The sequence below is a fragment of the Fundulus heteroclitus genome, chromosome 12 (assembly GCF_011125445.2).
Source record: "Fundulus heteroclitus isolate FHET01 chromosome 12, MU-UCD_Fhet_4.1, whole genome shotgun sequence".
Taxonomy (NCBI): domain Eukaryota; kingdom Metazoa; phylum Chordata; class Actinopteri; order Cyprinodontiformes; family Fundulidae; genus Fundulus; species Fundulus heteroclitus.
The window spans coordinates 10,477,793-10,505,579 of NC_046372.1; the positions used below are offsets into that span (position 1 = coordinate 10,477,793).

Here is a 27,787-nt window from a genome sequence, read left to right on the forward strand (position 1 = left end):
AGCCTCTTTCAGCAACAAGACATTTCAATGCGCTTCAGATGACTAAAAAAAAACTCAAGGAAAGAAAAGACAAAAAGTACATTGCAGTGGCCTAATGATGGGAAGTAAAGAAAAATTTGACTACAGACTGATATTAATGATGTTTGAGTAAATAGTCAAAGGAAACCCAAAAAAAAGGATTTTCAACCTTGATGTGAAGGATTTAAATTTACAGCCATGCAACATTTTTAGCAATGCTAATTGAAAAGTCGGCTCGTCTGCAAATTAATTCTGCACGCTTAGGCAAAAATAACTCTGAACAAACAAAGATCACATGGGGGACTCCACAAGGTTCTGTTTTATTCAATATCTAAGATGTTGTAAACAAGTTTTAGTGCTTTTTACAGATTTCTTATTTTTTCTAGATACCTTAAATATCCCTTATTATCAGATAAAAATTATCTGAGAAAATACAAAAGGTAGTTTTCAAACAATTATTTTATTTAAAAATAAATAGTTTCATTTAAAAAATATATTCAAACCAACCAGGCCACTGCCTTGTTAAATCTTAACTTTGCTGTGGTTAAACATTGTTTTTGTTTTTTGGTTCCAGTTTCACACACACATTTTTTTTATCTTTTTAGAATGTGTGATTAAAACTACCCAATAATTTTAGAAAAAAATCATCATAACAACAGTCAACAATTTGCATGTAGATCAGACAGATCGGTTTTGGTCTCATCTGAACATTGCTCAGCATGTTTGTTGTGCACCCGAAATGCATTATTTTAAATAGACTTATGACTTTCTGACAAGAAGGATTGCCTCCTTATAACTCCTCCATAAAGGACATATTTCACAAGTTCATGAACAGTAGTTTTCCTGTTCTCCGACCACAGCTGTGTTTTTTTTTTTTGCGTGAATGGTACTCCTCCTTCTGCCATATTCCTCAATTAATCAAAATGCAGGACATAATCTAAATCTAGGGTGTTATAAAAAATCACACAAAACCCACTTAAAACAGTCTTATATTCTCATCACCAGGCAAAAGTTGCCAATTCCACACAAGATGAAGAAATCCTTTATTGTCCCACAATTGGGAAATTCGGGCATGATCATAACAAAGACACAGACAGAGTTACACACAGATAATAGTGGTGAAAAAGGTAATCCAATCTAAAGTTAGTTTTAAAGCAAAGACGAGCTTTAGGGCTACACATACATAAAAGCAATAGAAAACCTGGTACATCTGACAGATGTATATTTTCTGTGTGGCGTTTGCCTCTCCCGCCCCCCTGCCAATATCTCCCTGGGTAGGTGTCCATGGCATTAAACATTAAAGCCACCACTGGCTGTGGATCACTGCAGCTCTTCCAGGGAAACTGTGGGACTCTTGGCAACTTTTCTTCTGAATTCTGAATTCCTTTCCTGACTTTAGGTGAAAGTCTTTTTTTTTTTCAGATGACAGACTGAATGGTGTTCTCTGACATGCTCGAAGCTTAGGTGCTGCTTTATGATTTAACTTTTGTTTTATCTGTATCCCTTGGGTTGCCTTTTGATCTTTACAACGCTTTCTGCTCACTAATGCTGTCTACAAAAACCTCTGAAGCCTTTACAGAACAACTGAGATGATAATGAGATTAAATGGCATACAGGTGGACTCACTAGTTATCTGACTTCTGAGGACACTTGGCTTAAGTTGCATTTTATCTACTGGTATAAAAGAGAGAGAGGAGCAAAAACATTTTCACACCATAGTTCCTGATTTTTTTTTTCCTTCCTTTCCACGCTCATGCCCCGTGCAAAAACAGCATTTTAGATCAAATGCAAAGCAAACACAGCTTAGTTGCAAATTCGCTTCAGCGTGTCACGAGACGCAACTACAAGGCCCAGGATGCACCGCGGCGTCTCAGCCGTTATCATGACACATCTTCAACATAAGGAAAAGCTTCCTCTCTGTATGAGCGTTTTATTTTGTTAACCTTGGAGTAAGGGTGACCTCATTTGTCGCAGCCTGAGAAGTAAACATCTCCACGTCTTGTCGGGCAGGTGCTGCCTGCCGGTTAATGTGTGCCCTGAGTTGTTTTAGAGCTAGCTTGGGTCAGCTCGCTGGAGAGAGGCAGAGCTTTTACGAGCTAGTCGCGGCTAACGCGGCTAACCGAGCAGACCCGTCGCGTCGGGGTTGCTGACACTCGCCGAAAAAAACAGCCGCTGACAGGACGAAACGTTGCCTTCACGTCCACGGGGTTATGACACGGAGTAACAACAGAAGGTGGGTAGCGAGTTCTTTATGGCGTTTGGATCTCCGTGCGTCTTGAAAGAAAAAAAAAAAAAAAGCTAAACTTGACAGCTAAGTGAGCGTCATGTGAAAATGAAAACATTGCCCACAAACGGCTGCGTGTTTGCGTTGAAACAGGAGGTTCTTTTTAATTTTATTTCTATTTTATTTTGCGAATTTCACGTTTGTTTGTTTTTGCAGGAAGACTGGCGACGTTGTCACCCCACGGCGTCAGTAATGCTTAAAACGAGTTAGCTTGTGAAACGTTATCACGTGAGATAGCACAACACAGGAAGCCAGTTAGCTCGCTTCATTATCGCCACCTCCGTTTATCAAGTTGTTGCCGGGCGTTCTGTGTGCTCGTTGCATAAATGGCCCTTGTCTTGTTGTCTCATAGTTAACGTGGCACTGTTGTGAACGAGTGACCTCGATTGGTGGTTTCCGATTAACATTATTCCTGTACCCGGCGGTGTGGTGATGTGGCTCAGGGGTTTTTCTAGAAAGGCTTGGCAAGTTTCTCAGCCGAAGTGGACCAACCGGGTTGGATGAAAAAGGAGTGAGCTCAGGGTGGATCCTGAGCTGATGTGGCCAATATGGCTCTCCTACACCTGCTTCGTGGTTTATTTGTGTGTGTGTGTATACCCTTGTTGTGTAGGACTCGCACGGAGTACACTAAACGCTCATGATTGGGGTCCTTTATCTGCTTTTGTTGCTTCATTATCATCTAATAAGATGGCTCATGATTGCTCTGCTAATTTAATCAAACCACTGCCTTCACACTTGCATTAGTGGCCAGTGTTGCATAGATTAAACCTTTTCAACAAGTTTGTCTCAGTACTTTTCTCTCCCCTCATGCCTCGCAAAGGTATTCGTACACCAATGACGTTTTCACATCTTCCAAGGGCTGCAATCAAAAACATCAACGTATTTTACAGGGATTTGGTGACAATTACAATCAGAATAAGCATCATTCGTATATGTCATTGCAACGTTTTTTGTACATCCCAATGAAATGTGTTGTCTGCATTTACCCCATCCGTTTCAGGGAGCAGCGTTCTGGGGCTATGGGGTCTTGCTCAGTGACCCAGCGTGGCGGTATGCGAGAGTCAGACCGGGAACTTGCAGCCTCCCCAGGATACAAGCGCCATGTCTAAGCCAGGCATGTCCAAAGTGCGGCCCTGGGGCCATTTGTGGCCCCTATACTGATTCTGGGTGGCCCCCCAGCACAGGTGGCTGATGCAGATAAAAGATTTTAATTTTTAATTAGTGCAAAATGATTACAGAAAAGTTAAAATCCTACAATTGAAAATGTTAAGTACAACACAAAGTATTCATCTTTCAATAAACATACTTTTGACATTCTCTCTAATTTCATAGTAACATCTATCCTTTGGTGCATTAAAATTTGCTTTGAATTCAATTATTAAAACTGGCTAATTGCTGCAAGTGTTTTCAAAGAACAACCGACCCAAATACTGTTCTTGTATTGCTTAGCCATAAAAAGTAAAGTTTATTATTGTTAAAGGGTCAAATTAAGGTTTTTAAAATAATTTGCAAACTGGACGACCATCTTTAAATACAACTAATGAGCAAAACCCTTCTTAAAAATTTGGATCTACAATGATTTACACGTTTATTTCCTACAGAAAATCTGACTAATTTTTTTTTTAAATGATCATATTTTGTAGAGCAGGTAAAAAAACTGACATAATCTTTTTGGTTTATGTTAATTTTTTGGCCCTCGAGTTCCTTTGACTTGACAATTTTGGCCCATGTACCGAAATGTTTGGGCACCCCTGCTCTAAGCGCTGCACCCGCCACAACCCCCAAACAAAAGAGTCAGTTGATAGACTAAAGTCAGTGAGCACAGAATTATGAAGTGGAAGAAAAATTACCAGTGTATATATTGTTTGCACAGACAAAAATCAGAAAAATGTGGGAGGCATTTGTGTTCATTATTCCCCATTTACTCCGGTGACCCTGCATGAATTCCAACTTCCTTTGAGAGACGCATAATTACTCAGTTAAGTCAACTAGTGCGTAACTGCTTGGATAGTATAAAGACCAAATGCAAAATCACGCGTGCGGCAGGGAACGCGCCACCCTCCCAAAAAAACAGGTTAGTGGCAGGCGTAGCTGCCACCAGCCAGGTAGGAGACGATGCAAAAAAATGTCAAAGCAGGTGAGACCAGCATCTGGTCTGCTGCCTCCGGGGATGCTGGGTAAAAGATTCCTTGAAGAAACTCCGTTAGAGACAGCAAACGACTTTGAGCTGTAGTTGAAAGTTCACCTTCTGACAGGACAATAAGACTCTGAATACACAACCAGAGCTACAATGATTACCGCTCGCAAGTCAGATCAAAGCATATTCAGCTGGAGAATGACGCAGTCAAAGTCCAAACCTAAATCCATTTAAGAATCTGTGGCAAAGCTTGAAACTAGCTTCTTGTTGACGATCTCATCCAATCTTTCTAAGCTCTAAGCTTTCTTGCCTTGACGAAAATGCAAAAATTTCAGCCTCTTGAGGTGCAAAGCTGGTAGAGACAAAAGATTTGCAATTGCAGCAGGAAGTGATCCTAAAGTTCTTTTTAAAAAAAAACTTGGACCCTCCTCCCCCCTTTTTAAAAAAAATAAAAAAAATGTGATAAGTAGCGCTAGGAATACTTTTGAAGGCATTGTGAAGTTCTTTGTGATGACCACTAACTCCCCTTGTCCTTGTGTGTAATGGATCCCTTGCATCAGCCAATACCGCGTCACCTTGCTCAATCACCTTCTGAAGCTCGGTGAAAGCTCTCCTTTAGTTTCACCCGTCTAGTTTTGGTCATTCAGGTTTGCATGCATGCTCACCTGAGTCTCACTAATCAACTGGCTGCATAGTTTGTCAAGCAGCAAAGCCCTTGATCATAACCTCTAACTGCTTTGCGTGCGTTTAATCAGGGAAGTGTGCTTGCGAAATGGTGAGCTTTGATGCCACTATCCTGCTGTTGTGATCACTAGAAAGTTTGCTTCTTTTCATTTAGTCCTGCATTGTTTTACAACTTCCTTTCTGTCTTGGAGAGTTCAGTTTAAGGCCTTTTTAAATCCGCTCAGAAGCAATCTAAGAGCACTTATTTTAGGAAAACATGTACATATGCTTACGAGTACATGTTGGTTTAAGAAAAGTTCAGGAATGTATACTTTTTTTTTAAAATTCATTGCTTTACAGATTATCTTTTGCAACATGTTCATGACCAAGTTTTAGAAAAGTGTGGATAAAAATCTTGAGGTAATCGTTTTTTTTTATGAGAAACTGTATTCCTATGTAGATGTAAATTCTTAGAGAAAGCATTAAATCTGTGTTTACACCCCTTTGCTCTTGTCCTCACAGTAAGTCTGCAGGAACACTGACCCGAGTCTACAGGCCACAGGCAAGGATGAGCCGGTCCCTCCCATGGTTTCCCATGAATCTCACCTGGAGTGGGAGCGTGTTGTGAAACCAGAGCCGTGGAAAGACCAGACGTGGGCCTTCAGCGGCAGTCATGAATCTCCATCAGGTCCTCACAGGGGCCGTCAACCCTGGGGACAATTGCTTCTCTGTTGGCAGTGTCAACAATGTGCCTTTCACGGTAAGATATTTCAGGCTCTGGAAATATTTCCCTTTCAGCATTTTTAGATGCAGCGATTCTAAGAGGGGTGGCCAAAACCGATTGGTTAGAAAGCCAAAAATATTTATTTACTACTCGCTTTAACTAATTTTATTGTGTGTTAGTCTTAACACCTAGACATATATTTTAGTTTGGCTAAGGTATTCTTCTGTATGGTCTAAATATTGCCATACAATGATGGTGTACACCACCTAAAGTTTTCCTAAGAGAAATACTGCAGCCTTGGATTCATCTGTAAGCGAGGCTCAGTCTCTGTGAATCACAGCTCATGTGAAGTTCTCCTTTTTTGAGATCTACAGAAATAGCTCAACAGCTACGTGATGGATAAATGTGTCCCGTCTCTGGCCACAAATCTAGGTCAGCTGACCCTTCATGCACCTCTGGGTGCATCTAACCGTCTCTCCATCTGTGTCTCTCTGTCTCTTCTGTTAGGCCTATGCGTCAGGTTGTGACGTGGTGATTTTAGGGAGTAATTTTGAGCGGCTGCAGATCATCCCGGGGGCCAAACACGGTAATATCCAGGTCGGTTGCGTCAACTGCTCACAGCGAGCTGGACAGGTAAGAGTTCGGCGGTGCACAAAAATCACAGTCTTTGTTGTTGAATTAGATATATGTACAGGCATTCTACAATTAAGTAAACATTAATATACCTGTCACTTTATTTTAGTGTCCAGTGGCTTATCAGTGATTTTTTTTTTTCTTTTCAGCAGTTCTGTTTGCAAACATTCACATAATATAATTGTCAAGTTTGTTGAAATTTTACTTTTATTTTCATGAGATTAAACATTTACATCTTTTTCAATCAATCAATCAATCAATCAATTTTATTAGTCAACTGCAATTCCCCACTAAGACAAAAAAAGCTGAAACATTCTCTTGCTTCAGTTTCTAACATATGCACATTTATTTGTATTTATTTAATTCTAGACTTTAGTTTGAGCAAAACATTTTTAAAATGCTCTTCAATTTACAAGACAAATTTAAAAGTTATGACAAGTTTCAGGCTTATGTAAAATGTTCTGCATACCCAATTATCAAACTAATTCAGTTTCTTTATGAAACATTATTCACAACTGCAATTAGAATTTCCCTTTCATGTTGAAAAATAAACCTCTGATCACTGATATATAATCTAAAAATGCCCAAAGGCCCCAAAATGACACAGTGAGATACAGCTTCTCCATTTTTTTTTTCATGCTGCTCTGTCTGTTCGTTGGGAAGATCCGTGTCAGAGAAATCATTCTTATCTGATGAAACCAATTTGGTTCAGATGTCTGAAGACAAAGGATCCGTTTGTGCACCAACTGGAACAATTTTGTGCAGCACATTAGTTGCAAGGTGTGTTGCTGTCTTATACAAGGTGTGCATTTACTTTATATGTTTCTGTTGGCAGCATCAAAGGGAGGGTACTTAACTTCAGCGTCTTGTCAGTAACTGAGGAAGAAAAAGTCTACACTGATTAGCTGCAAAGAACAGATTTTCCCAAACTGGGTTTAATTGCTCCAAGATGCAAGAGATGAAATGTGGCTGCGGTTGAAGATTTTAATATATATAAATAAATTATATATGTCTGTGTTGTTGGGTAATGTTCTGTTTTTTTTTTTTTTTGTTTGTTTTTTACAGAAAATGTGGAAAGCATTTTATTTAGTGCACTTTTAAAAGAGGAAATTTGTTGCCCACAGATCTTTTTTTTTTTTTTTTTTTTTTTTTTTTTTTTTTTTAGCTAGCCTAACAATTTGTTGATTTATGGACAAATTTCTTCTTTGAGGATTTAGATATTTATTTCCAGATCTCTCCTATTTCGTCCGGTCTTCAACCATGCCTTGAGCGTTTCTGGCCTGCAGCTCATTTGTAACAGAGTCACGCTTAAGGCTGTCAAAGGTGTCATGAGTCACTGACACGCCCGTTCATCCCTGTGAGTTGTCTAGTTTTTTTCTCGCTAGCCAGATGCTTTCCAACAAAACCAATAAGCGAGGTGTTACGGTCACACGCTTCAAGGTGTGAGGTGGTTGTGAAACTACAGAGGAGAAGAGTAAAGGCAGCACCACGTTTGATAGATAAAACCCAGAGGACGCCTCCTTTGTTAAATGTTGGTTCTTCTGTTTTTTCTTCTTTCATTCGTCCTTCAAACCACTGTTAGCTTCTCTGCCGAAAATAAGTGCGTTATTGTCCTCAAAAGTCCTCTGTCCTGGAGTTTTAGATGAACTCGGCGGTCTCGGCGTGAGCAGTCGGGGCTCCTCTGTTTTGCACCATGTGTCTCTGTAGCTGCTCTTTATGTTACCAACCTAGACAGGTCTGGAGACTGTCACATTAATCTGATTCAATCCTGTTTCTATCGTGTTTGAGCATGCAGATTTGAGTGTATGTTGGTGTTAGATAGTATAGTTGGATCATCTCGTGACCTTCTAGCGATATATTCCCCTGACATTTTAGAAGTGATTGGAAAGAAAATGTTCGACAGGGCTTTCTCCTGCTCCAGGGTCCACATTGGATTTAAAAAGTTAAAGTTTCAAAACAATTACAATTTTCTCTCATCGAGTTCCTCCAGTTGCCAGAGTGAGGGTTGTCTCTATATGCTCTATGTAAAATGGCATAAAAATGGCTTTATTAAGCAGTTGTTGAGTCTTTTCTGGTCAGGAAAAGGATGAACAGCGATTGTGTGGATCATTCTTTCATTTTGTAATCTTTTTTTATTCTTTTATTTTTTACTTCTCGTGTTTACCTGTATGGTTCTGGCATGGAAATGGGTTTAAAGTCGACTTGCTAATATAATGCCCCTGATCCACCCGGGCAGGTGATCACAAACCCGTAATAAATATAAACTTTACGGGAGTGTTATGGGTTTGCGGAACCAGTGTGATGTAGTGAAATGATACAAAGCAAAGACGGGAGGAGCTGCAGCTTGGTGGTTGAGCGCGCACGGAGCAGAGGCACCGCATCATCTTCCAGTGATATGAGCTCGACACACAAGGAGTGACGTCGCTCCCTCTCCATTCATTTCCTATGGAAACTATGCGATGAGGCGGCAGTCGCTTGCCCTGTTCTAGCCGAGCGACCGGCGAAATTGGGGGGCTGAGTTATACTTGTGTGTTTGGCTGTTGCACCGGTGTTGCACCATATTCTGTGACCACCGTATTTTGTGACTGTGTTTTATTCTGTGAGGCACTGTTGCTTTTTCATAGCTTGACTCGGCCTAAAGTAGAAAATGTCGCGTCAGAAGTTACGCCAGCAATGCTAAAAATATAAATATGTCAATTAATATCCGGTGCCAGGTTTTTGTCAAAAACTTCCCTGACCTCACAAACTACTACCTCTAATAATAACCATCACGTCACAGGTTAAATATAACTTTTAATTTTTATTTATGAAGTAAAAAGCCACCAGAACAATTTGATAAAAATATTTATTCTTTTAAATTACAGTGTGGTCACAATATACGGTAGCAGCTGTCGTATTCTGTGACGTCTATATTTCTATAATAATAATAATAATAATAATAATGCACAGGAACTTTTTTGACAAGAACCTGGGACCGGACATTAGATAAAAATTTTATGTTTGCACTGCTGCCGTGACTAAAATCTATTTTAGGCCAAGTTACGCTACGCCATGAAAACGCAACAGTTCCTCCCAGAGTCACAAACTACGCCGTAACACCGGTCTGTGCGGACTGGTCGCTAGCTCATAGAAGCGCCGTAGACGTTTCTACCTGACAAAATAGTAGTTGCAGTATTCTTCCTTTGTAATGTAGGAGGACCCCGGTTGTTGTTTTCTTTTGTAGAGTCGACAAAAAAGCAAGATTTCAGTCAGTTCCAGTAAAATCTTCTGACCCTTCATCCTTGTTGGCCACAGACTTCTTTTAAAAAGTCAAAACCCTTCCAATTCTATAACTAATAACATTTCTGGGAAACAAGCGATCCAACAGCGCGATTTGAAACGCTGCCATCGCCTTCCATGTTCTGGGTCCTCTCCACCGTGGCGATGAAAGCCATTAGTCGCTGTCGTTTGTAGCTCGCCGTGTGTCGAGCCCAATGCTCTGATCTGAGAAGTTTGCTGATAAGCAAAATGTGATGCAGAGAGCATGTTGAGGAAGGTGCACAACACTCTGGCTTGTATTTAAAGCCCTGAATGCATTTAAATAGGACTGCAACCCAGATCTTGGCTCCCCACACTGCAAAAAGGGAACTAAAAGTAGGTAAAATCCTCTTGAAATGAGTGTATTTTTCATTAATTTGAGCTGGTAAATCAGACTATTTGCCAATGGAATAAGCTTTTTGCACTTAAAATAAGAACAATTTATCTCCCTCATCTTATTTTAAGAGCAGAATGTCTAATTATCTTATTTTAGGGATAGAAATTCTCATTCCATTGGCAAATAGCCTTATTTGGCTGTTCAAATCAAGGAAAAATATACTAATTTCAAGAAAATGTTACTTACTTTTAGTTCCCTTTTTGCAGTGCACATGTGCTTTGCAATGTTGGACGATAGAGTGGTAATTATCTCCCATCCCTTTGGTTCTGTAATCCCAGCTGCATGCTGTGAAAGTACAGATGACCTGTTGTACTTGTATGATGTGGAAGGACAAAGTGATCTATAACGTGGGTTTGGGGTTGTTTGGTTATTTTGAAAGCGGGTGACTAGAGACCTGGACCTTAACAGACCACCCAACTAATTATCGTCTTGGAATGCTTGTGCTACTCTATAAAGAGCAGAACAACTAAAAGGTATATTCTGTTTTCATGAGAAGCACTTCTATATTTAATTGGTGTTTTGGCCTACATGTTTGCTTAAATCTGTATATCAAAATAAGTCAGTGTTCCAGATAAAATCTATTTTTGTGTAATGGCCATGGACTGTTTATCTTTGAGCTAAACAATTCTGCTCTAGGCAGTGTATGAGTCGGGCTGATAGTGCTGTAAACATCAGGCAGGAGGTGCTTCGCTGGAAAAATTGATTCTGCCTCTTCTAAACCACCTTGGGTATCCTTTTCTGCATTACAGCGTGTGGGAAATTCTTTAAATGTCAGATTTCAAGGAACATTCAGCAGTGGGTAGCATGCTGTGGTCAGGTTGTTTATTCCACGTATCTGACTTCTCCTAATATATATTCAAAGTCTGCTTCAGAGCCAATGATCAATATCTTGGTTCTGGTCCACTGCACTTGTACAAGGTCTGATTTGTTAAAATGAACAGTTTACTTTTAGGTGGTTATAACTCATAAATACACAACATGATGCTATACAGCCCCACAGATTTTACTATGCTGCTAAACTGTAAAGCAGTAAACCACAATTATTATAATATCCTAGTCTAGTTCTGCTTACAAAGTTGTTCCCCTTGAACAGAGTAACAAAGTTTCTATTTGTTTTCCTTTTTTTTTTTTTTACCTGGTAACAGATGTGATTTCAAATGTTACTGAGTAAAATACTTGAAGCATACTCAAGTAAAAGTTCAGCTTTTATAAACTACTTAAAAAAAAAAAATACAAAGTACATACAAATTGTACTTATTTAGAGTAACACAAGTAAATGTAACTAGTTACTTTCCACCCCTGGCTTACAGTTGATGAAAACCTGAAATTCAACTTGGATTTTGTCACTCCCCACTGTTCCTGCAGGCTCTGGGATCTGAATTTTACAAATAAAATTCAAACTTTACTTTGATCTGAAAAGAGGACTTGGTTTTGAGAATGTGGTTATCCACAGTTTTTCCTTCTACTCAACGTTCTGTGACTATTCTCGTATACATCACTCTGTAAATGCATAGTTAGAAGTAAACAAATGGGTATGTCCTTTAGTATCCCACAGGGAGAAAGTCAGGTGTATCAGTAGCAAGTAAGGGGAAAGTTAACAAAGAAACTATACTGTGTAGTTATTTAGGAAGAAATGGCATACTCAGAATAAATGAAATGTCCAACTGAACCGGATTCTCAGACATTCATTTGAAAGATATTCTAATTTATTCTAATTTAAAGACATCTCCTATAACTACAGTAGACAAGCGATGCAGAAGTTTGAGAATTTTAAAAGATAACTTGAAGTACTTTTTGTTGCTTTGGTGCTGAATTGTTTCCCATAAATTCTTACCTTTTGACCTCGTCTACTAAATGTAGACTGGTTGTTGGGTAAAGATGCACATACCCAGAATGGTAATCTCCGGCGTTTCTTGGGAGCGTGACAGAGCCGCCCATCCTTAACTCTTGGAACTTACACAGAATTCTCGGTTCTTTTTTCTCGAGTAACTAAAGTGTTGTCACTGCAAAGGGCAAGTCCAGGATTACGCAGGAGAAATGGAAGTAGTCAACCATCGGTAGTGTGGATCTTTTTAATTGTGGAGGGTAGGCGGGTTAAACAGCAGACCGGCCGTAGGGCCTGATGTGATTTTTCAAATGAACAGAAACTGCTGGGTCATGCTTTTGCTGCTTTGCTCTTAATGTTTAATCCCATTCTTCTGGGTCCACACGTGCCTCCAGAATGACCCAGCAGCTGTTTAGGAATGCAAGAAAGTTGGCAGGATTGCCAGTTGGGCTTCAATGCCCTCTTCTTACTCTGCAGTGCATATCTGTACTTCTATATCAAATGTCCTTAATCTAATGCTGGGTGATAAATTGATTTTATGGATTTCAATTTGCAACTTTGTTGAAGATTTTATTTTTGGAAAGTCTGGATTTTTTTCAAAGCTTTAATTTGTTTTTTTGTCATCGATGGTCTCATTTGGCTTTCATGAAACGTTGGGCAGTCAGTCCTTAAAGTGAAATTGTTTTGGCAATAGTGGGCAATGTTGAATATATGTTTAAGAAAACAGAAAGAAATCTAAATAGGAACTTTTATACCAAAATAATATCTCAATGTTTTTAGGCTGAATGCCAATAAATATTTAGCTCCATATGTTGCTTTTTTTCATAAATTACTTATAAAATGGTCTCTCTGAATCAAAGCTTTAACCCAAATGTCTCACAGGCACTTTTTTTAACAAACAGCTAGGACAAATATGAGAAACGACTAAAAGATGACCTTCTGGAATACATAAAAGTATAATTATAATGCAACATAGACCATCTCGATATAAACAATATGTCATCTTTTATTTCTCCTTTTTTTTTTTTTTTTTATGCCGATATCTTCAAAATCTTGATATATTGCCCAGCCCTACTTAAGACGAGGTCCTTTAATTTAAAAATGTACACATTTTGCAGGTTAATTTAAAGTTGCACAAGTGAAGTCTGTTCTTAGATTAGCTCAACGTGTAAAAGCACCAGCAGCAAACATTTTGTGTTATATTTCCTTGTTTACAATGGAAGGACCGCCATCTTGTTTCATAAGTGTGCTTTACAGCTTGTATTTAGTTACACTTTGAACTGAGGCCAACTCCCAGACGAGGTGATTAAAACAAAAGCAAGTTTTTAAAACCAATTTCTGTAATTTATTTTTATTAGGAGGGGGAAAAAAAATGATTGATCGGATTAAGTATGATAAAATGACAGATTTTATTTTGAAGTCAGTTTATCAATTTATCAGTAGTACAATAATAATAAATTTTCTAGGCATCAGTGACCTGTTAATCTAGCGTGTGTTCTTTACAAACGCTTTTAATTATCAGTTTTTGTTATTTTAGAGAAATTCCTAATTGTGTTTAACGATTTATTCCTCTAGACCAGCATGAAGGCAGAATAATAGAAGCAATAATACAAAGCTGTAAAAATAAATCTGCAGTTAAAAAAGTTACACAATTCAAGCCGTGTTATCATCACAGGATCTTTACAGTATGTTTCTTTTGGTTTAGCACCATGATACTATTTTAATATCTAACCTTAAGATGTATGATAAACATTCCGTTATTACGTAGTGACCCACAGGAAGAATCACAGGAAAAATCTAAAATATACTGTATAAAAAAAAAGTTCATTTTAAAGCTCCAAACCTAAGACATGTGACTTTATGCTTGAATTTGATTAAGTGTTTTAAATTTAAACCCACACGGATGACCTTAAACAAAGAGCTAGCGTTTTTCTTTGTCTAATAATCGGTTGTCTGTCTGGAAGGATTTCCGTGTGACCAAGCTTTGGCATGTGACTGCTTGTAGACTTGCCTCTTCCTTACACACACACACACAATTACACGCATGCATGTGGTTCACTTGTTCTGTGTGTTTTCTTTCCCCACAGACTTTCAGCACATCTACACTTTGGGTTGCAAAATTTGTATGTATTGCATTAAAAATGTCATACATTTACAGATTCAAGCATTGTCATTGCGGTATGTAGGCCAAAAACAAGTGGTGTGTACCCGTGGACAGAATGGGTTTTAACAAGCAAGTTTTAACAACTGAGAGAGACTACTTGCTTGTAAAGCTCAAATGCTTTTTTAAAAATCATGCTTTTAGAGGGTCTGTTTGTAAATTGACTGTTTATGGTGAACACATCACATTTTTTTCTTTAAAATTTCAAAATGGAAGATAATGAGGACATAACACGCATATTTTCAGTTTTACCTCCTTGTTTTAGTCAGAAAAAAAAGGCCTAATGTCAAATTTCTCTCTTTCTCTGACAGATTGCAGCTTCCTATGGAAGCATTGTTTGTGTTTTTGAGCCAGTTCAGCACCCAGATCAAAAGTACACTTCATCATTTGTAAGTAGTTCACGATGTTTTCTGTTCTCTTTCCAGACATACTTCTGTTTAGATCATTTAAACAATAACTGTCTTATAAAGTTTTATAGGGGACTGGATGTAGATCCCATCAATGTTCCTCCAAAGTAGAGTGTCGCATTAATGCGCCGACACACTTTCATTGTTATTTATGATGTCTACTTTCATAACCACGTGTGAATGTCTTTTTAAAGTCAGAGCTGATTAGTATGTAGCTCTCAGCTTAAAAAAAAAAAAAAAAAATAGATGGTGTCAAGAAGTGAAGTAATGTTGAAACTCTCCGTGCCTTCAGAGGCTCTCTGGTTTTATGTCATCATCCAAGCGGCTTGATCACATGCGGCTCTCATGACTCACATCTCTTAGTTCTTGTTCAGCTCTTGGCACGTCGGAAATAGCGGAGGTTCATGGTTTTATTTCAGAGTGCTTTCTGTTACTGATGTGAATGTTTTATTGCACCTGCTGTTATCCTCTCTGTACAGAGACGAAGCTGCCAGTGGCAGAAGACTGGTCAGTTTGTTTTAGAGTCAATGGTGCGAAACCTGGCTTGGCACCCCACAGGTACTTTCACACACTCCTCTGTCATTTGATTGAACGGGCATGTCGACATTTAAATCCCGTTTGCAGCGTACAGATGTTTGTTAATTAATACCTGAAACTGTTTCAGAAACAACAACAACAACAAAAAAAAGAAAATGCATGTATATTTCAATAAACTGGAATATTATCAAAAGTAAATCAACAGGAAAAATCAAAGCTAATATCTAGATAATATTTTTTGACATGATTCAAGCATTTGGTTGTTAATGTTAATAATTATGGCTTACAGCTAAGCAAGAAATTCACTTCTCAGAAAATTAGAATATCACCCCAGACCAAGAATTTACATACTTATCACAGAAATGTCATCCTACCTAACAGTGTGTCTCTGTCCAGTATATAAGCACCCGGTTCTTAGTTTGGGCTCTTTTTGCATGATTTGCTGGATTCAGACGGGAGGAGGCATAAAGGAGGGCCAGGCTGCTTTGGTAGCAGCTTTCAGCTCGTCAGCGTTGTTAGATGTGGTGTCTCTCATCTTCCTTTTGACAATACTGTATAGATTCTTTGAGGTTAGCTCTGGTGGGTTTGCTGGCCAATCCAGCACAATGATACGATGGTCCTTACAAAAGGTGTTGTTACTCATGGCAGTATCGGCCAAGTCCTGTTGGGAAATGAAATCAGCATTTCAATAAAATCATCAGAGGGAAAAATTAAGTGTATTTTTTTTTTTTTTTTTTTATTTCCTGGTAGTTTGCTGATCTGACTTTGGACTTAATAAAATACGGCGGACCAACACCAGCATGTGACGTGGCCCTTGAATCATCCCTGACTGTTGAAACTTCAAACTGCACTTTAAGCAATGTGGAGTCTGTGCGTCTCCAGACCCTGAGACCGTGATTTGAAATTTTAACTTTTGTTGTCTCTGCTTCAGCAGTGGCTTTAAAAAGAAAAGTGACAGCTGCATCCATGTCGTGGATATATATCTGCGGCGTTGCGACTCTTGAATCACTCTTTCATGCCACAGTCAGCAACAAACCCTTGAACAGGCTTTGCATAAAGTCCTCTCAAGGCTGCCTTTGTCCCTGTTGCTTGTGCAGCTTTTTCCACTACGCCTTTCTATTTATTCAAGTTTCCATTAAAAGGCTTGAGTACAGCACTCTGAACAGCCAGCTTCTTTACTATTGAGTTTGGTGAATGTCTGCAGAACAACTGCCAAGTCAGCAGTATGTCCAGCGATTGTCTAGACCGTAACATGGCCATAAAATATTATTTCCTCATGAAAGTCATGTGATGGTCAACTTTTCTGAGAAATTGTATTTTATATTTTAGCTGTAAGCCATAAATGTAGAATTTAACAGAATATAAATGCTTGAAATAAGTAAGTGTGTGTTGTGAGTTTCACCTTTTGATAGGAACGACTTAAAGAAATTCACTATTTTGTAATATTTACATTTTTAGAGATGCACCTGTTAATTTGACTTGACACTTAGAGACAAAATAACTTTAGAAATGAACATTGGGTGGTAACTGTTCTGAAAGAGAGAATATTTTTTGTGTTCAGGTGGTACTCTGTTAACTGGCTCTACTAGCCTTCAGTTGTGGTCCAATGTTGATGGAAAATATGAGAGCGAAGAAAGGGAAAAGCGGACAAGAACCAACAAACAAGACACTAATTCTACCTGGAGGTGTATCTGGCAGAGCAAGTAAGAAATGAGGAGTAAAATCCTTTTGTCCTTCTTTTATTCTGTTTTAAACGTTTCCCTTATTTGCCTCTGATACACCTGAATTTCCCCTTTGTGGGGCAATAAAGGTGGGATTACTTGCGTTATGGTATTACTATTATGGTTTCTAACTTTTAGTTGTTGATATACCAGTTTAAATGATGAAATCAATAAAAGAAATTACATTCTTGTAACCCTCTGGTTTTGTCATTTATTTTCCAAATTGTCTGATTTTTGTTTTTCTTAAGGACTGCATCTCCAGTCAGTTTTATGAAGTTCTCACCTGATGGGCAGTTCTTTGCTACTGCTGGACAGGTAAGCGTATGCCTATGAAATAGTATTATTACAGTAAAATTATTGACTAAAAACTTTAATTGGAGAACCTACATCGCATTGATTAGACTGGTTAATGTGACCGTTTTCAGGACGACTGTCTGGTGAAGGTCTGGTACAGCACAGACAGGTGGAAGTCATGTGTTGCACAGCTATTTACTCCTCCAGACGCCAACGTGAGTGTGCAGGGAGAGCTGGCCTTTTCCTTCATCTACTTGGCCCATCCTCGCTCGGTCACTGGTTTTTCCTGGAGGAAGACTAGCAAGTACATGCCACGGTATGAATAGCAGCAAGCCTTCATTTCACAGTCCTGTGTCTGCTCTTCCTATAGTGCCTTGTCAAAGTATTCACTTTACATTACATATGCTGATTATGAAGCCCCTAAAAAGTTCTAGTGCAACCAAGTGCATTTAAAACTCCCATGATTAGTGAAATGAAGTGTCACATGATCTGTCAGTATAAACACAACTTTTCTGAAAGGCTCCAGAGGCTCTAGAAGCCCCAAACAGGAAGCATAACATCATCAAAACCAAAGAGCTCTCCAAACAAGTCAGGGACAAACTTGTTGAAGTACAAGCCAGGGTGGGGTAATAAAAAAACATCCAAATATCCAAAATATCAAATCCATTATTTTCAAATAAAAAGCACTTGCCTAAAGAGAGCCGCCCAGCAGAACTCAAATCAGTGAAAAACTTCAACTAATCAGTGAAGAAAAGAAACAAGAGGAACAAAAACTCCATAAGCAAAACTTTATGTGCATGTTTATGTTATAAGATTAAGATAAGATAAGAAATCCTTTATTGTCCCACAAACGGGAAATTTGTAGGTCACGTGTTTCTGGTGTAAAACTAAGAACATTCCTGCAGGATTTTCCAAAGGTTTTGCAGTTTCACGTGGGAGGAGAACCTTCCTTATATTTATTGATTATTTTTATTTTTTGCAAGTGCAGCTAATGTATCGTGTTCTAGTGTTTTAACTGCCTGTACCAAAGAATTGTATTTAATTATGTTCTTCAGACTTGTAGTTGTCTGTTTATCCAACATGTACAATGACATTAGTTACCGTGATGTCTATGTAAGTGTATAATATCAGGATTTTTTTATTACTTTGCTTAGTTTCTTTACACAAATTAACTTGCTGTTTTTTTTTTTTGTTTGTTTTGTATCTTAGCACATTTTGTTTTACTTTAATTTCTTGATACATATTTAAACTGAATAATTTTTTTATAAGGAGAGAGTAGCCTTTTGGGGTGTGATTAAAAAATAAATAAATTAAACTACACTGGTACAAAGAAAATCATTTGTTCAGCTTTTGGGACAAAACAGGCAGAAAACAGAACATTTAAAATAATTTAGTAAACTTGGATTATGACACATAATTATTACCTGATCACAAATAGTCTCCCTTGCTAAGGTTTTGACTATTGGAACATGTTCTCCGTCACTATTTAACTTAAATATGCCATCAGCATTAATGACATACAGTCCTGCAGAAACCTTCACTAGTTCCTTGCTCTTATCTGTTTTCTTATTTCCCCTGTTTTTTTTCCCAAACAGAGGGGCGGTGTGTAACGTTCTGCTCACCTGCTGTAAGGACAGCGTTTGCCGGCTGTGGGCAGAGACGTTGTTGCCAGGTGACAGCCTCATCTCCGGTTACCATAGCAGCCATCTTTCCGGCCAGAACGGTGAAACGGCCGCGTCTGCTGGCCCCTCTTCGAAACACAGCTGCAATGGGAAAACAGCAGCAACGTCATCACTAGAAGTATGTTATTCTAAATGCCAAAGATAACATAGAAACTCCGGTCATAAACTGTTATTTTGAATTTGTAATAGTTATTAAGAGAAAGAAATAACTTTGGAGAGGAAATAAGAAAATCATGGCAGAACTGCGGTAGGTTTCAGTAGCACAAAATGTGCCTTTTAATGATGATTGCTCTTTCTTTACTTTAACATGTAACCTTTGTTCCCCTCCTGTTTTTAAGTGAAGCAGATTGTAGCTGACAGCCTAACGCTTTAGGTCCCAAAAAACAAAACTGACATCTATTTCAGTTTAGAGATCCAATACGGTCACAGTTCTCACTAGATCAGATGGAGCCCAGAGCACATTTGATTACAGAAATAAATTGGTATGCAGATTTTTTTGCTGTGCCTTGAGAACAGTCTAGAACAGTACCTGTCTGGAATTATTCATAATAAGCTTGATTCTGCTCCACGATTCGGCCCGGGTGGATTTTCTGTCTTCAGATATGTAATCGGTCAACAATAAAGAAAGTTTTAAAACTGTTGTCAACTCAGTACGATGGAGGTGAGATTAAAGTTGCAAAAATTGGTGTCAAATAGATGTAACTAGTCTATTAGAACCCCGTGTTTTACATTTAAAGCCTCCATCAAATGTACTGAAGCATTTAGAGAATGCATAAACATAAAGTTGTTTTTCTGTTTAATGAAGCGATGAATATTGTTTTTTTTTTTTATTTGTTTTTTTTATAAAGAAACTCAAAAAAATTGGTTAGGCATTTATATTTAGTCCCACAAAGTTAATCCTTTGCAGAAGGCCTTTTGCTGTAATTACAGCTGCAACTCTTTTGGAGTTTAATCTGCCAGTTTTTCAAAAAACGCGCAACCATAGTCAGACATCTAAAGTCTCCATCAAATGTTCTTAAACATTTAGAAAATGCATGAACATAAAGTTGTTATTCTGTTTAATGAAGCGATGAATATTGTCAAAGTTTAATATTTTTAGATAAAAAAATGTATCCGTTACCTATTTTAATTTTGTGGATGATCTAGACTTAACTAGTGATAGATTTTAGTACACAGTTTATTGTTCCAGGTTTATTTATTTTTTTAGTTGGAAGTTGAAGATCATGACATAATACGAAATTGAAAGGTTAGATGAACTCTTATACTCTACCCTCCAAAATTAAAGGAACTTCTTTTAATTAGAGGTAAATATCTATTATTATTATATCTGCAGCCAATGTTTACTGAATTTTAAAATGGGTAAAAAAAATATTTAACCAATGAACTTGTTTAATTTTACCCCTCACAGTTCAGTTTCCAAGAAACATGGCATTCCTCGTCTTATCGGGATATTCCTCAGCCTTCTCTGACTGGCTGCCAGCCTCACCATCAGAACCGACACCATAACCACAGGAGGAGCAGCAACAGTGGGACGCCTCACGCTAACGCTCTCTGCCACTTCCACATTGCTGCTAGCATTAACCCTGCCACAGGTTTGACTCTTTTCATACTACCATGGATTTATTTTAAATTGTTCTGTGAAGCATCTAAAGTTAGACTAATGTTGAAGAAGAGTGAAGTCAGGACCTCCAGGCAGGTGCCTGTCCATAAATCAACTCAAATCAACTCAAAAGTCAAACACCTTACACACAAGGGGATATGTTTATTTTAATGTTGATGATTATGACTGGCAGCAAATAGAAACCTAAAATTAATATCCCTAGAAAATGAAAATATTACATACTTTCTTTTTCTTAAAAAGGTGTTTAAAAAAACTACTTTGCTGTGGCCTATACAAGATCAGACTGTCAACGTTACGGTTGACCAGCAGGCAGTCATGGATACCCTCCACACTGAGCGTTAGCCAAAAAAGGTCAATGCAGATTGCAGGAATGAGTTAGCTGTTCAAGGTGCTGTATGGAAACATACCAGTGGAAAGTTGTGTGGATGGAGAAAGTATTGCAAAAGAAAATTACAGCCTTCAGAAGATTGAAAAGTAAAGGCCATTCAGCAGGTTGGAGGAAATCCACTAGGCGTGGACTGCAGCTGGAGTCAAAGCTTCAAGAGTCATCGGACATATCCAGGAAATAGGCTGCAATAATGTTGCATTACTCGTGTTAAGCCACAGCTGAACCAGAGAACACATCTGTCTTACCTGGGTTGAGGAGAAAAGGATTGAACTATTTCTCAGTGGTGAAAGGTCTCTTTTCAGGTGAAAGTCAAGTTTTTTCATTTGGCTCGTCCAGACTCTAGGAGCCTTGTTCCTATGAGGAGAGAGGCACAAGATCCAATAAAGCAGAAGAGCTGAAAGATGCTTAAAACAACCACGGCTTCCTTAATACTTCAGCAGGGCCACAGGCTGAACACCTGTCTGCTACTACTGGTGCAGGAGCCCATGCAAACAAAGTACCCGGCCAACTGTTGAGCTCATATACTACACAGTACCTGGATATACTGTTCAGAAGGCCAACATTTCTTTGGTCACAATATATTTTTAGAGAACCAAAATAAATAGAGATAAACATTTGAGATAATGTACTGATACATCTCAATAATCCAAGAGGAAAAACATTTCATCAGAGTAGTAGAGTCCAGAGTAGGTCCTCTGGACGGGTTCTTCTTTGTTGAAACGTTTCGTCTCCAAGAGACTTCTTAAGTCTGAAGAGTTACGGGTAAACTCAGCCTTATAAGCAGTATCTTTGCATGGTGGATCAACAAGTTTAACAAAAATGGTTTACACTCATCCATCGCTAAAACTCCAGGTTCAGTTGTCCCCATCTCTGACAAAATGCTCTTAATGTGAGTATGACTCTGTCCCCTGGGAACAATAAGTGGCCATCAGAGCACTAATGGCCGCTCGGTAGCCTTATGGTCCTCTTTTGCATGTGAGCAACCAGTATTGGTTGTCAACGTTAAACTTGTTGATCCACTATGCAAAGGTACTGCTAATAAAAAAGTTTTCCTGTAGCTCCTCAGAATGGAAAAGTTTCTTGGAGAAGAGGTGAAACATTTCAACAGTACAACCCTTCCTGTGGACCTTCTTATGTATTTTTTTTTTGTTTTTTTGTAATGAATCGTATTTAAATTTATTTCTTTTCAAATTGAATTATTTTTTCAATAATATTCTAACTTAGTGAAATGCATTAGTAGCACTGATTTTCCAGGTTCTACCTGTATAAAAAACAGTCAGATGTGATATCCATAATTGCTTACTGAATAATAAAAGTTATGTTTATGTTGCTTTTGGCTGTTTATTTACCACTTCAGTGAGCTTTTGTGTTGAAGACTTCCTAGAGTAGCTGTGAGCATTTTGCTCTCTTCCTGTTTTTATGTGTGGATGTTTTTTTTTTGTTTTGTTTGTTTGTTTTTTGGGACAACCTAATTTGACCAGAGTCTTGGCAAAATCCTTTAGATTGTTTCTGCCTCAAGGCTGAGAAATGCTGTAGGAGTTTATTTGCATGCTTGAATTGTTAAGCTGTAGAATACCACAAGCCATATTTGCATCTATTTAATGTAATTTGTTCTAAGGGGTTCAGTGTTTTTTTTTTTCTTTTTTCTAATGTTAAATGTAGACATTTATTGTTCTGCTCCGATGTTTTTACTTCTTCTAGACATTCCTTTACTGCCTTCCATCTCGGCTCTGAGTGCGGTGGACGATGAGGAACCCGGCGGTCTGTTTACTGTCCACTGGCTCAACAACAAAGAGCTTCATTTCACTTTAGCAATGGAAGTCTTCCTGCAGCAACTCGGAGGAAGTTTTGAACAAAGGAACGAGTCGCCTAATGAAGGTTTAGAACGATAGTTCAAAGCAGCATCTCTCTGTCTGAAAGATGTTATACGTGACAGAAGGCATGTTAGCTCACCAGGGTCTGCTTTGTTTTTCAGAGCTTTATGATGAAGACAACTCAGACGAAGAAGGGAACAGGCCAAGTGACTCCCAAGCCCCTGAAGGTGGGGAGCTTCCTGTAGCAGCCGTGGAGCATCAAGTGGACGTTCTGTTGGAAGAGTGGAATAAAGGGGCTGACATGCTGTTCAGTATACATCCCCTGGATGGCTCTTTGTTAGTCTGGCATGTTGACTGGTTAGATGAATACCAACCAGGCATGTTCAGGCAAACTCAGGTATTAATAATTCTCAGTTCATTTCTTTAGGTATCTAGTTGTTTATGTTATTAGGTTTGAGGTGTCTTGCAGAGGTATTGATACTCCTTTAACTGGAATCTTACAGGATAAATTGTACAGAACTGTGAACTGGAAGAAAAATAATCCATTGCTTTAATTAATTAATTTATTTATTTTATAAAGAAACTCAAAAAAATGTGTTAGGCATTTCTATTTAGTCCCACAAAGTTAATCCTTTGTAGAAGGCCTTTTGCTGTAATTACAGCTGCAACTCTTTTGAAGTTTAATCTGCCAGTTTTGCAAATGTAGAGACTGAATATTTGATAATTCTTCTTTGCAAAAACGCGCATCCATAGTCAGAGAGGATTGAGAGCAATTCATTTTCTAGATGTTCAAAAGGTTTCCAACTGTATTTAGCTTGGTGCTTTCTAACAAACAAACTCTGGCTGTATGTTTTGGGTTAAATGAACTGAATTTGTACAGCGGTTTTCTTGGGAGTATAAAAACTTCAGCAAGGCTCTGTATATTTGAATTTTGATGCTGCTGTTTTTGTAACTAAGAAGGTTATAGGGAAAATTGGCAATTATGACAGAAAAATTACACTATTTGAAGTAAATGCGAGGTTTATAAACATCAGGATTATTTGTTCGGATAATTAACTGTGTTGGAACACAAAAAGAAATGGTTTTACATTGGTTTTACCCCTAGTAATATTGATTTTCACACAAATTAATCAAATGAAAAGAAGCCAAAGAAGCAGCCAGTGTCCCTTGTGTCTTAATTATTGTGAGAATGGGTTGTTTTTGTCTTTCATTTTGCCACAAACCTCTTGACTGGAGATTTTTTGCTTCTTGTTTTAAGATAAAAGTTAATGATCCTATGTGTTATCTGTGAGGCTCCAGTATTCACAAAGCAGCTTCAGCTCCGGAGGAACTTTTGCCTTTTATCAAAGTTGAAACTGATTTTCTTTCCTACTTATGATTCAAATTGAGCTCCAAGATTATTATTTTTTTGCTCCAAATTTCCTTACTACTTTCAATGTTTTTTTTTTCTCCCAGGTGTCGTTTGTGTCCCGTATCCCTGTAGCGTTTCCTACAGGTGACGCAATCTCCCTGAGCCACAGTGTGGTTATGTACGCCTGCAACAAGAACGTGGATCTGGCCATTCAGCACGGCAGACAGCGGCCGCCTGGGACCTCGTTGGCTCAAACCAAATGTGCTCTAATAAGCTACGGGAGTCACGGAAAGGCTGCACCCAGCAGCAGCCTCAGACTGAGCATTTTCACCCCCAACGTCCTCATGATCTCCAAACACGACGACGGCTCCCTGAATCAGTGGGCGGTCAGTTTTGCCGAGGACTCCGCTTTCTCCACCGTGCTCAGTGTCTCTCACAAATCACGCTACTGCGGTCACCGTTTCCACCTCAACGACTTGGCCTGTCACTCCCTGCTCCCTCTGCTCCTCACCACCTCACACCACAACGCCTTGAGGACGCCAGAGGCGGACAGCATCCCAGCTCCTCCGCACGCCCACTCCACCGGCGTCCCGTCTTTTCCTCATGGGTCGCGACCCACCCGCGTGTCCCTCGGAGGGGTTTCCCAAGATCCCAATGCCATCTACAGCGAGCTGATTCTGTGGAGGGTGGACCCCGTCGGGCCGCTGTCTCTGTCGGGCGGGGTCTCGGAGCTGGCGAGGATAAACTCCCTTCATGCATCAGCGTTTGCTAATGTAGCCTGGCTACCTGCGCTCATCCCCAGCAGCTGTTTAGGTGAGGTTTGGCCTCTCAGTTCTCTTACAGCTCAGCATTTATAATGAGTATTAGGGCTGGACGATATAGAAAAAAAGCTTATCGATTTAAAAAAAAGCATATTGATCAATATCGATAATTATTGAAAATATTTAAAACCATATTTTATGTGCAGCTCTGCCTGGACATTTTATGATATTGCTAAATTATTTAATTTTAATAAAGAACACAAACACAGAATTCCAATTAAATCTTTATTTAACCAACTTTTTTAACCATAACAGATTTTTTTTTTTAAGAAAAATAACGTAAGAGAGCGGAGTTATGTTATTAAATACTGACAAAGAATAAACTAAAGTGACCAGTAAAATGACCAAAATAAATATACCAAATAAATAAATAAAACAGCCTATTTAGGTTGGGAATAGTAGACTAGTTACTCCTCAGGTTTCATAATTGAGAGGCTGACGCAGGTCCGAGGTTTTGGCGTGTAAGGACACAGACTGCAGCTCATTTTGCAATGATTCCTTGCACTAGTTGCAAAATTTAGGGAGCGCTGTTAGAGAAAAGCTTGCGTCCTCTAACTTTTATATCGTGGAGCAAGAGTGGCGAGTAATTGTTTGAAGCCAGGTTTTTCAACTGCAGACAACAGAAGCATGTCCGCGGATGAAACAAGTTGGTTGCGTTACCAGACTTTGTTTTTACCGGTTTCTTGCAAGTTTTACAAATCACTGTGGTTTATTTCTGCCAGACTGGCGAACTAGTAAAACCCCGTTTTGGGACCATTTCCTCCGCCGCTACTTGCTGCGACATATTCACGTGCTCTGTGTTGTTTTTTGAGAGGGCGGCGCTTTGTGACGCCGTGCCTGGGTCCGCGATTACGATTGGTCGAGAGGAAGTAGTGACTGTAGCATCAACTAATATGATAGGCTGAAAGGAAGGAAGGAAAACTGTCTGTATCAAACTTTTATTGACCCTATTTTTTCCTATCGCGCCACACGTCTATCGATCGATATATATTGTTATTGAATTATCTATCGTCCAGCCCTAATGAGTATGCCTTTTTTTTAGTTTGCCTTTTGTTCAGTCTAGTGTTGCTATTGCTATCTGAATTACCTGCTATTGATCAAAAGAGATCAGTCTTTAAACTTTTAATGTCAAATGGGTAATTTTGCAATTATTTTGTGTCTATTTTACCCTCCATTTGTTTAAATGGTTTCTGTAAATGCAACTATTTTCACACAAATGGCGCCTATAAGGGTCAACTTTCTGATCAGTTGCTGATAAAATGTGTAAAAGGACATGAAGGACTTTCACCACTCTTTAACTATTAATTCTCCTTGATAATTAGGTGCTAAGTCTACATAAAGTTTTTATTCTCTTTTCTTCACCAGGTGCGTACTGTAACTCCCCCAGTGCTTGCTTTGTGGCGAGCGACGGCCAGTCACTCAGGCTCTATCAGGCTGTTATTGAGGCGAAGAAACTCCTGAGTGAGCTCTCCAACCCTGAGATTTCTGTGAGTGATCCAAACAGCAGGTGAAACATTTGTTAGTGCTGGGGGTGCAACGGTACATGCACTCCTACTGAAAATGTCCGGTACAGCCCTGTCTGTTCGGTACGCATGTGTACCGAACCGATACAGGTTGGTTTTTTTTATACCTGAACAGGTGCAGAATGTTTGTGCAGAGCTAAAACCGAGAGGAGTCTCTGCTCTCAATAAATTCTGCAATTTGGGAATATTAAAGTTTGTCCTGCAGCTACAGTGGAGAAATAAAACTGCTCCAAACCCAAGCTGCACGTCTGCAGTTTTCAACAGCAATAAGGTCGTTCTACACTGAACTTTAATTTCTCACGTCAAGCTGGATTTAAACATAACAGATGGTGGAGAAAAAAAATCAGCTGACTTCCCAAATTCAGCTCCGTTGAGCATCCAATGAGCCAAAACTCACATGCTGCATTCAGGTACAGCCTGATGGAATGATTTAAACCTAATTTATTGTCAAAAGTTTGCCCAGTCTTATTCAAACATTCTTATAGTTCCCCTGTTGTGTAGCGGGGGACCTGGGTTCGAATCCCGGTTGCATCAGGAAGGGTAAAAACTCAGCTGAAAGGACTCTCTAGTCTAGTTTAAAACATTTTTAAACATCAACATTGACTATTTTCAAGTGTTTAAGCAGGCGGAGTCATTGCCTGGAAAAATAAGATTAAACAACAACTTAAACTACCTTCTTCACTGAAAAACATCCAAACACACTTCTAGTCAGTTCTAAAGTTTTCACTTCTTTAAAGTTTCAGAACATAATAGAAAGAAGTTAAAAATCTTTCACTGTCTAAAATAAAAATGAAATCATACATTTTAATTTATTTTTCCTTGACTGAAACATACCAAAATGTACTCAACTTGGTTACCATTACACCCCTACATAACATTTAAAAAAAAGGCTTTTCCTGATTTTTATAGTACATAAAAAAAAAAAAAATTAAAAATTTCTGGTGGTCCCAGTGTTGCCCACCTCTTTTATAGAGAGCCAGAGTTTCTTGACCTCTTATTTTTGATATAGAAACTGAGACATCCAGTAGCAGCTGAGCTGTTGGCCTTTTGTGTGCTGACTAGGGCGGTGCAGCGAATTATCTCAGATTGTTCAGAAAGCTGTGTAAATATAGCAAATAGTTTGTAGAGGTGCCAAACATTGAACAGACCTTGTCACTAGTAAGGAACCCTCTTGTGTACCGGTGGTAGATTTAAGTCTCTTTGACCAGGTAGTTATTTTATTTATTCATTTCCCATTTGTTTTATTTCAGAAATATGTTGGGGAGGTGTTTAACATTATCAGTCAGCAGTCCACAGCAAAACCAGGCTGTATTATTGAGCTGGATGCCATTACAGACTTTGTAAGTATACATGAGCTCTAATAAGTCAACAAATTCTTTATGCTATTAATTTTTTATCTTTTTATATTCTCATTAAATTGCATAAAGGATACCAATTCTGTATTTATCTTAGTTGTAGGCATTTTGATGCCACAACATTCTTAAGTAGG

At 38.7% G+C, this 27,787-nt stretch overlaps 1 protein-coding gene across 3 annotated transcripts in view; it reads left to right on the forward strand.

Annotated features, from left to right (window-relative positions):
- Nucleotides 1-1,882: 1,882 nt before the first annotated feature.
- LOC105931350 (dmX-like protein 1) overlaps nucleotides 1,883-27,787 on the forward strand; it is an 86,676-nt gene continuing 60,771 nt past the window's right edge. For all 3 annotated transcript variants that reach the window (XM_012869986.3, XM_012869987.3, XM_036143900.1), the window contains exons 1-15: nucleotides 1,883-2,251; nucleotides 5,625-5,862; nucleotides 6,334-6,459; nucleotides 14,451-14,528; nucleotides 15,026-15,104; nucleotides 16,645-16,786; nucleotides 17,053-17,119; nucleotides 17,230-17,414; nucleotides 18,694-18,898; nucleotides 20,189-20,372; nucleotides 22,491-22,667; nucleotides 22,765-23,000; nucleotides 24,059-24,767; nucleotides 26,141-26,262; nucleotides 27,549-27,638. In XM_012869986.3, the coding sequence (XP_012725440.2) occupies nucleotides 5,776-5,862; nucleotides 6,334-6,459; nucleotides 14,451-14,528; nucleotides 15,026-15,104; nucleotides 16,645-16,786; nucleotides 17,053-17,119; nucleotides 17,230-17,414; nucleotides 18,694-18,898; nucleotides 20,189-20,372; nucleotides 22,491-22,667; nucleotides 22,765-23,000; nucleotides 24,059-24,767; nucleotides 26,141-26,262; nucleotides 27,549-27,638 (2,487 nt within the window). In that variant the 5' untranslated portion in view covers nucleotides 1,883-2,251; nucleotides 5,625-5,775. The remainder of the gene's footprint in view (nucleotides 2,252-5,624; nucleotides 5,863-6,333; nucleotides 6,460-14,450; nucleotides 14,529-15,025; nucleotides 15,105-16,644; nucleotides 16,787-17,052; nucleotides 17,120-17,229; nucleotides 17,415-18,693; nucleotides 18,899-20,188; nucleotides 20,373-22,490; nucleotides 22,668-22,764; nucleotides 23,001-24,058; nucleotides 24,768-26,140; nucleotides 26,263-27,548; nucleotides 27,639-27,787) is intronic.